The sequence below is a fragment of the Chenopodium quinoa genome, unplaced genomic scaffold (genome assembly GCF_001683475.1).
Source record: "Chenopodium quinoa cultivar QQ74 unplaced genomic scaffold, ASM168347v1, whole genome shotgun sequence".
NCBI classification, from domain to species: domain Eukaryota; kingdom Viridiplantae; phylum Streptophyta; class Magnoliopsida; order Caryophyllales; family Amaranthaceae; genus Chenopodium; species Chenopodium quinoa.
In genome coordinates, this window is record NW_018742879.1 from 1,745,535 (window position 1) to 1,760,309 (window position 14,775).

The 14,775-nt window shown below is 35.6% G+C and overlaps 1 protein-coding gene and 1 pseudogene across 1 annotated transcript; one reads left to right on the plus strand and one right to left on the minus strand.

Annotated features, from left to right (window-relative positions):
• Positions 1-7,135: 7,135 nt before the first annotated feature.
• On the minus strand, positions 7,136-8,903 carry LOC110726282 (annotated as a pseudogene).
• A 4,016-nt stretch (positions 8,904-12,919) lies between these two features.
• On the plus strand, positions 12,920-13,829 carry LOC110726418 (18.1 kDa class I heat shock protein-like). Its single transcript, XM_021905897.1, has one exon. It carries the CDS (start codon positions 13,011-13,013, stop codon positions 13,521-13,523), a length of 513 nt encoding a protein of 170 aa, XP_021761589.1. The 5' UTR covers positions 12,920-13,010; the 3' UTR covers positions 13,524-13,829.
• The last annotated feature ends 946 nt before the right edge of the window (positions 13,830-14,775 follow it).

Genomic DNA, 14,775 nt, shown 5'->3' on the forward strand with positions numbered 1-14,775 from the left:
AATGGAGATATGCCCGCATGAACCGAATCTGAAATTGGTCAATCGCTCAAGACAACTTTTGACATCTTGGACCGAGTCACCATATACGGACTTACGAAGTTTCTATTTTGAGGGTTGTTTAGTTCATAACGGGTATAAAGAAGGAATCTCTAAGAATGGTGCTTTGCTTTTCGTATGATACTCCTGTTGCAATCATCCATTGTGGCAAGTTACCCATGCGGTTACCATTTTCCTCATGATACCTTTATGACTTTATGCAATGCAAGTAATACGAATTAGGACTTCGAACTTTAGGAGTATTTATATTAGGAAAATTTAACAACAATAAATCAATCTTTGCCCCATTCTCTCAAAATGAACCAACCTTTAAATCTTCCCAAAATAAACACAAGTTTGTATTTTTTTCTCCCATATTAAACCAAGAAGGTAAGTTGACCTGTTATACCAGGTTGCTATCCACGTGTCGTCTCCTCATTGGTTATTTTTTTTAAAAAAGAAATTGATAATCGAGTATCATTGTCACAAAACCCCACCTGTAGACACCTGATTGTATCTCCCCAAAAACCAAACCCGTGACAAGTACCTTTCACGTCTTTGATTATCGAGTTAAGTAAAGAGTTGAAGAGTCTCGTGAATTTCCCTTTAGCCTTGACCATTTATAACCTTTCCTAAAATGTTTTAGACCAAAATCATTCGTTTCGTGCCCTTAAACACAAAATCATTCATTTCATGTCCTCTTTATAAAACGTCCAAACCTGATTATTTTGGTCCATAATCCTGGTCCAATTATTGTTTAGTTGAATGGGGTTTGAAAAGATCTTTCCAACGATATATTATAAGCCCAAATCCGACTTATAACGAAGAAGTTATGGCCAAATTACTAAACTGAGCCCAATCCGGACTTAGGTCTACCTTACCTACGACCCAATGGTCATGTGAGAGTCCAAATACCTTATTTCCAATCCTAAAACAATTAGGATTCCTTATTAACTTCTAGAAGTCTTTAGAAGGTTCTAATCTATCCTTTCCGAAAGATGAAGATCAAAGAGTTTGAAATTGAATACAACTCCTCTTTTTGAAAATCCTTGTTCTATTTGAATTTAAAGACGTTTAGATATGATTTTTATGCCCCATGATTTTCATCCAAATCTTGGATTATTGGATAGCCCTTGAAATTATCTTTCCAATGATATATCATAATCCCAATTCCGAGCTATAACGAAAAAGATATGAATGAAATACCAAACTTTATCCAAAACTGACATTGTTTCACTATTTCAATCATATCTTTTATTCTACAAAAGATATCAGTCTGGTTCTAATTGGGTTGGAAAGTAGACTTCTAGAGCTTTCCAACGATATATTATTTATCTTATTTCAATTTCTGGATCAAAAGTTATGATAAAAAAAAACGCAAAATTGCAGGATTAACGTGCCGCGACAAAGCTGTCCGCTCCGCGATGGAACCTGTTTTACTTTGAATTGAATTCTGACTCTTTTCTGATCTTTCGACCCTCTTTTTTCCTTATATATAAAGGTCGTTTTCCCCCATTTTCAATCATCAACAAGTTTGATCACCAACAATCATCATCTAATACTTTCTCTCTCTGTTGATTCTTTTCTAAGCCTTAGCCTAAACACGTCCTAATACACATCCTTGATTGCAAACACCATACCTCCTTCACGAGCCTTGAATATTCCTACCCAATCTCGAAGTTGCCTTCGACCTCGACGTGAAAGGTTGATAATTCTGAGGGTTTGATCCCTAATCTATATTTCAATTCTTATTTGATTTAATCTTTCTTGAAGTTACTAACATGTGTATTGTTTTGATAGAAAAAATACGAGGCATCAAAGTAAGTAATTCAATTACTTAATTATTCTTTTGATATAGAAATCATGTTAGGATGTTGATTTTGATTCCTAGTATCATGTTTAGGGTGTTAACTAATATTTCTAATATCAAGTTTCTAGTATAATGTTTAGGTTAATGCTTTGATTTTTATTAGTGACATGCTAGGGTTTGTTATTAATCCGTTTAGTATCATGCCTAGGATCTTGCTAATCGTGTTTTGATTATGATGATGATGATGATTGTTGTGTCAATTATTACATTGCTTGATTATTCATGATTTATTGTTATTGCTTGATCACGCCCTTTTCTGCAGGTTTAAAGGGAATTTGTACTTGAAATCACGCCTAATCAAATAATTAATAATTTGTTTTAGGTTAGTATAATTTTAATTCAAGTGATCGCCAATAATAGATTTATTTGTGCATTAATAATCAACCAACGTCGATTAAACAGGTTTAGGATTAATTTATTGTATGTATGTTGATCGGAAAGTGCATATGAATATCATAAGAATTAAGTAGAGGCCTATTTAGGGCGGGTTCAATCTCTTTTAGGTTGGATTCGTACTATCATTCCCGAATATCCAGTCATGGTTCCGGACCACTTTAGAGTTAGCAATCTTCGTGATTGTGAATGAGGTGTAACCTTCACACCCGTGAACAGTTTACAAGTTTCTAAAACTTGTTGGCGACTCTTTTATCTCTAGTTTCTTTCCCTTTGGACACTACCATGCCTAAAAGCATGATCACAGTGGGGCGCATATGAATATCATAAGAATTAAGTAGAGACCTATTTAGGGTGGGTTCAATCTCTTTTAGGTTGGATTCGTACTATCATCCTCGAATATCCAGTCATGGTTCCGGACCACTATGGAGTTAGCAATCTCCGTGATTGTGAATGAGGTGTAACATTCACACCCGTGAACGGTTTACAAGTTCCTAAAACATGTTGGCGACTCTTTTATCTCTAGTTTCTTTCCCTTTGGACACTACCATACTTAAAAACATGATCACAATGGGGCTCAAAGTTGAGTTTGAAAAATTTCCTACACCACGCTTTCCCCACCACTGCCAGCCCCTCCTCCCCTGCCAGCGCCCAACCCGATTTCCTGGCGCCAGAAACCACCATCCCTCCCTCTCTCCCACCTACAGCAGACCAGCCTTCCTCTTTCCCCATTTCCGCTGCCCCCTACACCGCCCCACCCCCCTTTCTCGCAACCGGAAATGCCACAAAAGTTTAAATGAATTAAGCCACGAAACGACCTTATTAAAAATCGAAAACCCCCAATTCGAACTCCATGTCATAAACACAAACTTCTCCCCATCCCAAATCCCTAAAGACTCACAATCATCATCTTCAAAAACCTTCTTCTTCAACTGCTCAGTTAATTTCAAGGCATGGAAATTCTTTGGGTGGAGAATTGAAGCACCAGCATCAAAGGTATTGTTAGCAATGGTGATTGGTGATAGTAGCTATACGATCTCCGACAACGGAGTTTTTCTCGAAGACATGTATAGCGCCGATTGGGGAAGGTTCCGGCGAGTATTTGCGGAGGAAATGGGAGACTGATGCACCGGAGATTTCTCTTCCGATGATGCAGATGATGGTTGGAGGTGGCGGAGAGGAGAGAGATTGGGAGGGAAGAAGAAGGAGCAGGAGAAAGAGGAGATATGGGAGAAGTTGTAGTGGTTTCATGGTGGGGGGAAGGGGGGAGAAGGGGCTGGCAGCGGGTGCCTGGGTGGGGATTTGAGTTTTTATTTATTTATTTTTTGTTTTTTTAATTTTATTTTGTTAATTTAAAAAAGGTAATTAAAGGAAAATAAAAAAGTGACCGGTTGTTCAGGTCACAAGTCATATTGGTTTAATATGGGAGAAAAAAATACAAACTTGTGTTTATTTTGGGAAGATTTAAAGGTTGGTCCATTTTGGGAGAATGGAGCAAAGGTTGGTTCGTTGTTGTTAAATTTTCCTTTATATTATCTACTCTAAGGCTATGTATTTTCAATTCAACTTATTTAAGCAAATACTTGCTAATTGCAGAAATAATTAAATCATATCATACTAGATTAGATCAGAATCGAACCATATATTTTCACTTTATTTTCACTTTATATTATCTACTCTAAGGCTATGTATTTTCAATTCAACTTATTTAAGCAAATACTTGCTAATTGCAGAAATAATTAAATCATATCATACTAGATTAGATCAGAATCGAACCATATATTTTCACTTTATATCTGTAATTCCGTAATAAAATGTAATAATGAAGATTTCTTAAAAGTATGCATTAATACAACACAAATATAACATCTTATTTGATAACTTTTTTAAAATAGTCAAATTTGAAATCAAATATGATCAAGATCGGTAAATCCAGATCAAATCAAGTGAATTAAACATAACACAATTACATCATATTACATTTTTTTTATCGGGATTGAAAAGGTGTACGAGCATTATGGTCCTCCTATCTTGTGGATTTATTTAACAAATAATCATCTATTTTACTATGGATTTATTTTTTATAACACCGTGTATAGCTTATCTTTAAGAGCAAAATCATTGGTTGCCTAAGCCAATGGTAGCCATCAACTTTTTATTAATATTTCTCTTCCACCTCATCTATGCACAATCTCCATTCCCAATTATGCTAATCTAATATCATATATATTTATCAAAAAAAATAAAAAATAACATCACACTCATAACATGACAAGATACATTCATATTGTTTGTCCACCCTTGGCCAAAAGTCATGGCCATGACTTGGTCATTAGATTTATGAATTTATCTCTTGTAAAGTACCATCTTTTATTGTTTTTCAAATACTTTTTCTTTTTCTCTCTTGATGCCCACCTTAAGTGGACAACCAATGGGGATGTTCTAATGTTATATCAATTTTGTACTATTTTCTAGATCAAACATATACAAATAGCTCAAGGAATGTTGATTAATTTAAGTTTATCACTCTCTAAGAATGTCATTTAAGAGTATAAAATTAGCTATTTACTTGTCTTTGACAAGCAAGAGAGACATAAATGGTTGGGAAAAGGTCAATTCCAGTGAGCTACTAGCAACACTGCCAGCTATTGGCCTGTGAAAATGCAGGTCCATGAGATACAGCTCCGAAGTGAACTGATAGTCTCAGAAACTCTGAACTGCCTGTTGCTCCTTGAAGCTAACATATTCATGAGAACCAATAATCATCCCCTCACCTACTGGACAACCAATGGCGCTAACTATTGAATAATAACATAAGAAAATGGCCAACAATATGCACAAAGATCGACCCAAAACCTTCGTATTGACTAATGATGCGGTTTCAGGACACTAGTGTCGAACTGTTAGACCAGGTTGCTAATCTGGAGGATGTGGTGTGCACAACAACTCATTACACCCTTTTCAAACAGCTCCATTATAAAGCTAAGTTGATGGCAACAAAGCTTGTCAACAATTTTTACATAAAATTTGAAGCAAGCAAACAAATATCTCTACTTCCTGTATTTCTGAACTCAAACAGATTTGCCATCGATTACAGCACAGATCACTTATATTATCAACAAACTATGGAAAATATTAATATCTGTATAAGCTAAGATTCATCAACTATGCACTAAACAAATCAAGCAAAAATTAGCCTCAAAAGATCTTTACATATTTAAAGATGTCATGAACTTAGTATGTGCTTGCATTATAATATGACAGAAAGTCAGAAACATAGAGCATAGATATCTATTTACACATTTAAATTTCAGGCCCACTTCCTTCAGAAAGACACACATGCAACAAGTTCAGACACTATGAATACCAGATTTGAAGGAGATGTCTTCAGAACAGACAACTTGATAAGGTGATAATGCCACGGTATGCTCACTTCAGGTAGTAGAAAAGCAATTTTTTCCCATCCGAATTGGACCTCCAGTGAAACTTTAAAGGTCACTATTTCAGGGATCAAGAAAAGAAATGAGCAACAATAATTCCAAAGACAATCTCGACTGCATTTAAGGGAGCACATTCACAAGTTTCTACCAGTTGGAAGATACTGAGTTTGTGAAAGTAATAGATTCCTGGAATTGAAATTGGGTCTGCAAACGCCTCTTCCCAATTGACCTTGAAAGATAACTTTGCATCAAATTCTGCAAAGTAGCAGACAGCAGAATTAAAAATTGATCATTGATTACCTTAAAGGGAAAACTAGCATCATTACCATGCAAAATGACAAGGTAGACACGTGCAAGGGGGATATACTGCATCTATATAAACTGCTGCAGCTTCAAGAACAAATTGGCCAAAATAAAAATACTTCTAGATGGAATTATCATACACTATAGTGTGAAAAACCATAGGTTTAATCTCAATGCTTGCAACAGATTCTAGGACAGCCAGATTTGAATAAGCAATGTGTTGGAATCAAGGAATGACAATAATATCAAGAAAAGTTATTTCTTACAGGAAAGGTCCCTGTATCTCTATTGGTGCAAGATCAGTGATATGATGAAGCTTGATTAAATAATAGTAAGATATTGGAATATACGAGAAAACAATTAGGAAGTTATATTGGATATATCTGATGGCTGATGCAGTTCACCTAAAAAATGATATATTGAACTGATGACTGTTAAACATGCAAAAGTGACCAAGTCCAATAAACTTTGTGCAATCTACTATTCATCCAAAACAAGGTAATTGGAGTTTCTTTAGACTCGCAGAGAAATTAAAGGAAGATTTACCATCTTCAAAATTCCTGTCCTTTTTTTTTCCTCTCATTTTTACTATTAGAATGATGGTACTTATTACATATGCTCACACATGTTTACCAAACCCTCCTTTTCAAGTTAGCAAGCGAGACAGCAGAGTAAAAAATTTCATACAATTTATAAATGAAGAAATTTTCTGCAGATTTTATATACAGCAACTGCTTTAGAAAAAGCAGGTAGGATTTAGATACTTTTGGCACTGAATTCATTGAGAATATGTTTGCACAACTACAAATCTACAATGAATGCTCTGAAAAGAAAACCATCTATTGAACCATCCTGTTCGGTGAATATTGATCACATGGATGAGAATTTACCCTAAGGATGCAACATCTTAAAAGCAGAAGAAATCCTTACACTGAATTCCTCGAATCAGCATTTTGTACGGGGCAGCAATAGCTGACTCTGACTTTGGATTTATATTATCCCAATCAATCATAATCAAGTATGGCACTGATGATGCTAGACTGTTCTGTAGATTCTCACTTCTCAAATATTATAAATTTACACAGGCACACAGCTATGTCGCCCAATTTGATTGTCTAAATAGTAAGGAATAGTACTCCAGCAGGAGAATTCCACCCTCTATAAATAAAATTAGCTCCTCACTTGTATCATGATCATTGTCTTCACATCTGATTTCTTTTGTGAGTCTATTTACCATCTCATATATAGAAGTGGTATGTAAATGTATAATATCACCAGCCATTAATTCATGAATTACTTCATTTATCTGCATCAAACTCCTGCTGTTGTCATTTTTTGATCCTGTCTCAATCATATTCTTCCATGTAATAGCCACCTCTCCCCATCTTCTGGCCGTGGCATAATTATTTGACATTGAGACAAGAGACCCCTCAATTTTCTCCAGGTCAGGCTTCATTATGAGTTTCTGAGCTGCATTGCCTGCACAGGAAGCAATGTCAAGATTCCTGTGAATTATACATCCACAAAGAAGTGCACCCCAAACTATATCATTGGCCTTCATAGGCATAGTCTCTACAAGCCTTTGTGCTTCTTCCAAGAATCCTGCTCGACTCAAAAGATCAACCAGACAACCATAATGCTCGATACTGGGCTAATTGCCCATTTTTCTTCCGTGTCTTTGAAATATCTACACCCCTCTCCAACATATCCTTCCTGGCTACAGGCCAAAAGAACCCCGAAAAATGTTCTGGCATCAGGCTTTACTTCACCTGAATTTTGCATCCATTCAAAAACCTCTACAGCTTCTTTAGCAGATCCATGTTTCAATATCCCATGATCATGGTTGTCCATGAAACTATGGTTCTACATGGCATTTCTTCAAAGATCCTACATGCATCTTCTATCACTCCACAATTAGCATACATATGAATGAGGGCATTGTGTAAACATACACAACTGTCTCGTGCCCCTCCCATCAAATGCCTTATTAACATAAGAATGAATCCATTTTCCGGTGCTTAAGTCCCCTAACTCAGCACATACAGACAAAGCTACAGTTAGTGACGCCTGATCCAATTCCAAACCTGCTCTTCTCATCTCTTGAAACAACGATAGAGCATGCCTAAACCATCCATTTCGAGCACACCCCGTAAGCATTGTGGTCCAAGAAACAACATTCCTCACTGGCATCCCATCAAAGATTCTGACCGCCCCATCAAGATCCCCACACCTGATATGCCCCGAAAGCAACGAATTCCAAGTTACAGGATTATTTTCATCAGGCATTTTCTAGAAAACCTTATAAGCATTCACAAGACCAGCTTCATCTCCCAACCCCAAGTACAAATTGATCAAATTGGTCCTAACAAAACTATTTGAGTAATACCCATATGACAAAACTCTCCCATGAATCTGTTCTCCCTCTCTCAACATCAAAGATTAGAAAATGTGTATTCATCAGGCTTTAATCCTTCTTTATACAACATTCTACAATATTATTTCACTGAGTGCATAACCTCTAATCATTTGATTACAAACAGTGGTTGATGGGCTAGGCATTTCCTCGAACACCTTGCAAGCATTCCGGAAATTCCCATAGGTTGTATAAAGTGAGATCAGCTTAACAATGAGGAAGTTTTTTGGGAAAAACCATAAATGAGAATTTGAGCGTGGATTTGGGTTAACTGTTTTATGGAGTTACAGGTTTTTAGGAGAGAAAAAATGTGTTGTTGATGAGCTCTTTAGTTGATTTTAATGGCGGGAATAGCTTCTGCAACAGACATTTTGAATTCACAGTCAATACAGAGTAGCTCTTGATGTCTCCCTATTCCCTAAAGAAGATGTGTCCTAAGTGATAGTGAATATTCATACTCTAGGTTTAGGATATAATTTGTATAAGATTATGTTTATGATATTATTGTTTATTTTTATTTGGTTACATATCTTGCAGTTACCTAATTACATATTTTGTAGTTATCTAATATAATTAGGTTTTTTTTATTGTAATTCTATAAATATTGATCAATGGAAACCACTCCAATTAAGGAGTTTATATAATCTGACATGGTATTAGAAGTAAAATTTTCTCTTCCCCTGTCGGTGGATTAGCAAATTAAACCCACCGGCGTGATTCACAAACAATTACACATAACACACTTTTTTTGCCTCCGCAATTTAATTATGGAGTATGTTGGTTGACCAGCACCAACAGCCTCTCTTGTGCTCCGACTTCCCACCACACACAAAAGATTTGTGCAGCACCTCCACCTCTTGGTTCTCCACCTGATACGCCACCTTGCTCACTCATAGTCCTCGTTCTTTAGCCTAATATGTGAGTAAATTGCAAGCTTGCATAACGTATCGCCGTCTCCAATGACTTATAATAGTCTTGGTTGAACCAGACTAACGAACCATCCTTTTGTTAGTCTTTTTCTCGATGTCGTTGTTGGCAGGATTTTCCTCAACAACAACAACACCACCAATAAAGTCACCCTCTACCACCTTAATTAGTTGTCGTATCGCTCGTTCCAAGCCCCCTCCCCAGCGGAGGTCATATTCTTTGGTTGGAGCCTTATTCAATTATAGTACAACAACTTAAAGAAGAGGTGTTGGATTTTTTTTGCACTAGCAACAATACTTTTTTTGACTTTTTTTTAATTTATTTTTATTTTTATTTTTATCACGAGTGCATAACTTTGGTTATTTTTGGTGGGATTTATCTCCTTATGTGGGTCATTTTTTATTTATTGTTTTTAAGAGGTAAATGTATTAAATGGTTAAGCAGTAGGATTTTAGTAGCTTATTGAGCAATTTTATTTGTTTTTCCTCAATTGCAATTTCCCGTAGTAAAGTAGTGTCTTCTCTCCGATGATGGTTTGATCCCTTAGCTTCTTCTTCTCTGGACCTGCAACTTGGCCCAAGTCTATGCACGACTCTTCTCCTTCTCCTCTGGCCTAATAGCACTTATCTATACTGTACGTAGGTCATGTTGCTTCTCATCGTCATCACCGACACACATCTACTACTTCTCTTTTGATCATGTGTTACCATACTATCATTATCGTTCGATGCATGATTCAGATCCAGTCTGAGCATCCGATTTTCTCCCGCTCCGCCTGCGGGGGTGTGATAGAGAATATTCGTAGAATATTCTCCTCTAAGTTTAGGATATATTTTGTATAAGATTATCTTTATGATATCTTTACATATTTTGTACTTACCTAATATGATTAGGTTTCTCATTGTAATCCTATAAATATTGATCAATGAAAATCACTCCGATTAAGGAGTTTAAAAGGGACATGACTAAGAAACTTTCCTAAAGTGGAGATAGACTTGGTAAAATCAGCTCGTAATTATTATCCAATCCAATTGTCCAAACTATACTAAACTAGGAACCATAGATGTGTCAAAACTCGGCCTAAAACTTTGTCCAAAACATGAGTCAAGTTTTATCAGACCCAAATTGACTTATCCCAATTGAAGATTCATACTTGTATATTAAAAGGAAAACAATACTTTCTCTGTTTCTTTTTGTTTGTTACATTGAAGAAGTTGTTGGGTATGGAGCAACAAATAAACACAATATCGGGAAGAATAATAAAAATACGGAACAACAAAAACAACCCACAAGATTTTTACGTGGAAAACCCCTCCTCAATAAGGGGAAAAACCACAGTCCGAACCTCCACGGACGAAAACAACTTTACTAACAATATTCGGGACTAAAATGACCACTACTACAATTACAACATTAGATACAATATTTTAGGATAGTCTACACCAGTACCCTTAACATGGTACTTACACTAATCCTAAAATAATTAACCTTCACACTAATATTGTGTTTGCCTCTCCGCCACTTCCTCCCTCACTACTACAACTTTATATCTCCTACTTTGAGATATTTGCTGCTCTACTTCTTTTGCTAGTAAGTTTCTTCTTGCTCTCACTTGCTTAAACTCACGGCACATATATATGCCAACAAACAATGTAAAGCTTCTCAACTAAGCTTCCTCCAACACTACAAAAAAATGTCCATATAGAAACGGAATTCTAGCGACGGAATTCAATCCGTTTCTAAATTAGAGACGAAATTAAAAAATCCGTCTCTAAATTAATTTAGAAACGGAATTGAAAAATCCGTTTCTAAATTAGAGACGGAATTAAAAAATCCGTCTCTAAATTAGAAACGGAATTGAAAATCCGTTTCTAAATTAGAAACGGATTTTTTTCCGTTGCAAAATTAGAAACGGATTTTTTTCCGTTGCTAAATAAAGAGACGGATTTTTTTTCCGTTGCTAAATTAGAGACGGATTTTATTTTTCCGTTGCTGATATGAGCGACGGATTTTTAATTCCGTCTCTAAATTATTTTCAAAACAAATTATGTAAAATATTACTTTAGCGACAAATTATGTAAACTAAAATCCGTCTCTAAACTAGAGACGGATTTGAAATTCCGTTTCTAAACTAGAGACGGATTTTAAATTCCGTCTCTAATTTTTCTTTCACTTATTATCAATTATGTGCATAGAAGTAAACAAATAATATTTGGTATAGTTGGTAAGAGTTTCACTATGTGACTATGAGGTCACGGGTTCGACTCCTACCTATTGCGATTCTTGAGATTGGGGATTTAAGGAGTCTTACATGTAAAGCCGATTCGGGTTGACCTGAGTGAGGTCGAACCGAATAGCATCTACATATAGACACAAAATAATTTTTCCGTTGTTAAATTTAGAAACGGATTTTTTTTTTCCGTTGCTAATACCAGCGACAGATAAAAAAATCCGTTGCTAAAACCAGCGACAGAGATAAAAATCCGTTGCTAAAACCAGCGACAGAAATAAAATCCGTTGCTAAAACCAGCGACGGAAATAAAAATATGTTGCTAAGTTCAGCAACGGAAAACAAATAAAACGTCGCTAGTCTCATTTAGCGACAACAGTTTTACCAACGGAGTAATTTCGTTTCAAAATCTGTCGCTACCTATATTTAGCGATAGAAAAGTACAATCTAGTAACGGATTTGATCTGTTGCTAAATGTCTATTTTTTTGTAGTGCAACTACATGCATAGATGCATCATTGCATATACCCCAAAGTCAACACTTATAGTCTAGCATAAGTAGACTAGGCATACGACCATCACAATTATTTCACTAACTTGAACTTTCATGTCCACTAATTTACTACTCAACCGTCCAACTTTACTACATGCATGCATTTTTTTTTCATTTTCTTTCTTACATCATTAATATTAGGCAAAAGCTAACGAACGCTTCGAATGCGTTGGATAAGCTAACTAAAAGTAGAAATATTAAATTAAAATGAACATTAATTATACCGATTGACGCGTAATTTTGACATGTATTCCCAAATTAAAACTATATTAGGAAATATTTAAAATGCTTATCTAACGCCCCCGGGCGTTCGTTAGAAAGATCCTTAATAAAATATATAATGACATTTCTAAAAGATCCACGTGAACATATTATCACTTATAGATTAACGAAAATTCATGATCAAAGTTTTAAAAGTTTGATCCATGTATTTACAATGGGGCAAAAAATAAGGAACAAAGGGAGTAGTATCAAGTAGTAGAGAACTAACCCTTAATTTTAACCATTAAGACAAGACCTAATTATAACCATTATGACAAGACCTGATTACGGAATGATAGATTTCGAAAGCGGTAGTTTCTAAACAAATGACTTTAGAACTAAGGTAAAACCGCAGTTTCTGAACAAATCACATTTACACACTAGTGTTAGTGATATTAGTGATAAATGATGATAAGGTAGGTCCCAAGATGACTAAATAAAGTCACTAAAAGCTAATCTAACCCAGTTTCTCGATTCTTCTATACGTTCTAGTATATCAACCCATCCACCTCCTCAACATTATTATGTATTCAGTATTCTCATCTCTGATCTCTCACAAGCATTTCATCAAACACATAGTGAGCAATGTCACTAATCCCCAGAAACACCTCCAACAATCCAACCCCTTTCACCCCATTTTCCCAAAACTTCTGGGATCACTTCTTCTCCCATGATTTCCCTCTCCACCCCTTCACAAACTTCCCACTCTCCCCTTTTCTCTCTCCTCCTCGCACAGTCCCATACTCGGAACTCGCCGTTGAAACCTCCGGCGACGTCAGAACCCGGCTAGAATGCAAGGAGATCCCAGAAGCGCACTTGATCGTAGCAGAATTGCCCGGAGTTGAGAAGCACGAGGTGGAAGTTGCGGCGGAAGATGGCGAGTTTGTTAAGATAAGCGCCGTTGATGGGAGGTTCTCGTGGCGGTTGAGGTTGCCGGAGGATGCGAAGGCTGAGTTGATGAGCTTCTCAATTGAGAATGGTGTGTTGACTGTTGTGGTTCCGAAGTTTATAAGGGATATGATGTGGGATTGGGAGAGAGGGGATCACGATGGAGGACGTGATGTTAGGGTCGTTGAAATTACGGGCGAAGATGAATAGATCGGGTACGAGTCAGATTTGTCGAGTCTACAACTATTTAAAGAGTTTAGGGAAGTTCCCTTAGATGTTAGGAATGTAAATGTTTGTGTATGATGTTGAATGTCTGTACTCTCGTTATTTTGTGTGTAGTGTATAGGCTTGTATTTACAAATGTTATGTGTGTTAACCTTAGTTAAAAGGTGGATTATGTGAGTATTATGAATTATATGGAGTACTTTGTAGCATTTATGATTGTTGTGTGGTATTAGTTTTTAGAATTGCTAAAAGATTATGGAATAAATTTTGTGTTGTTTGCACCCAAAAAAAGTGTTGTTTTTAGAGATTACCCAATTTTATACTCCGGTAGGAGTTAGTTCTTTTGTACGTAGTAATAGAGTCGGGAATCTATTAGGTGATTAAGGCGTTAATTAGACTCTTTTATTGGTAGAGTGAAGAATGTCATGTCAAACTCTTTCCCATCCAAACATCTCATGGAAATTTCTACCTTATATGTTAATATAGAGTAAGACCCTGTTATTTTGAGCTCCTCTGCTCTGCTGAGTCTTGCTCTGCTCTACTGAGTTATGCTCTGAAATCTGCTCTGCTCCACTTAAAAATAATAATTAATAATAATAATAATTAATATTTAATAATAATAATTAATATTTAATAATAATAACAATTAATATTTATTAATAATAATTAATAATTTATAATTAATATTTAATAATAATAATTAATATTTAATAATAATAAATAATATTTAAAGATAATAATAATAATTAATATTTAATAACAATAATAATAATAATGCGATAATAATAATAATAATAATAATAATAATAATAATAATAATAATAAGGCTGTTGCGTTGTTGAAACGGGTTCAGAGGTTCTCGGCGATGCAAGACATCGGGGCGTGTGTTGCAGCTTATATCTTTACTAGGGTAGGTTTTGCTATAGCTAGAGGAGTGGGGGCTAGATTGTATCTCGGTTCCCACTAATTTATTGTATGTTGTATGACTGTCTGTTTTTGAGATATAATAATAATAATAATAATAATATCTGCTCTGTTCCGTTGAAATATGCTCTACTCTGCTCTGCTGATCCCTGCTCTACTTTGCTCTGCCCAAAAACTCAAAAGAATAGGACTTACTTACATCTTATATGTTAATATCGAGTACTCCGTACATAATAAAGCTTCTCTAAAAAAACTATGTAAACAACAAACAGTTTTACTATTAGCCTTGTATCGATAAAAAGTATATGAATCT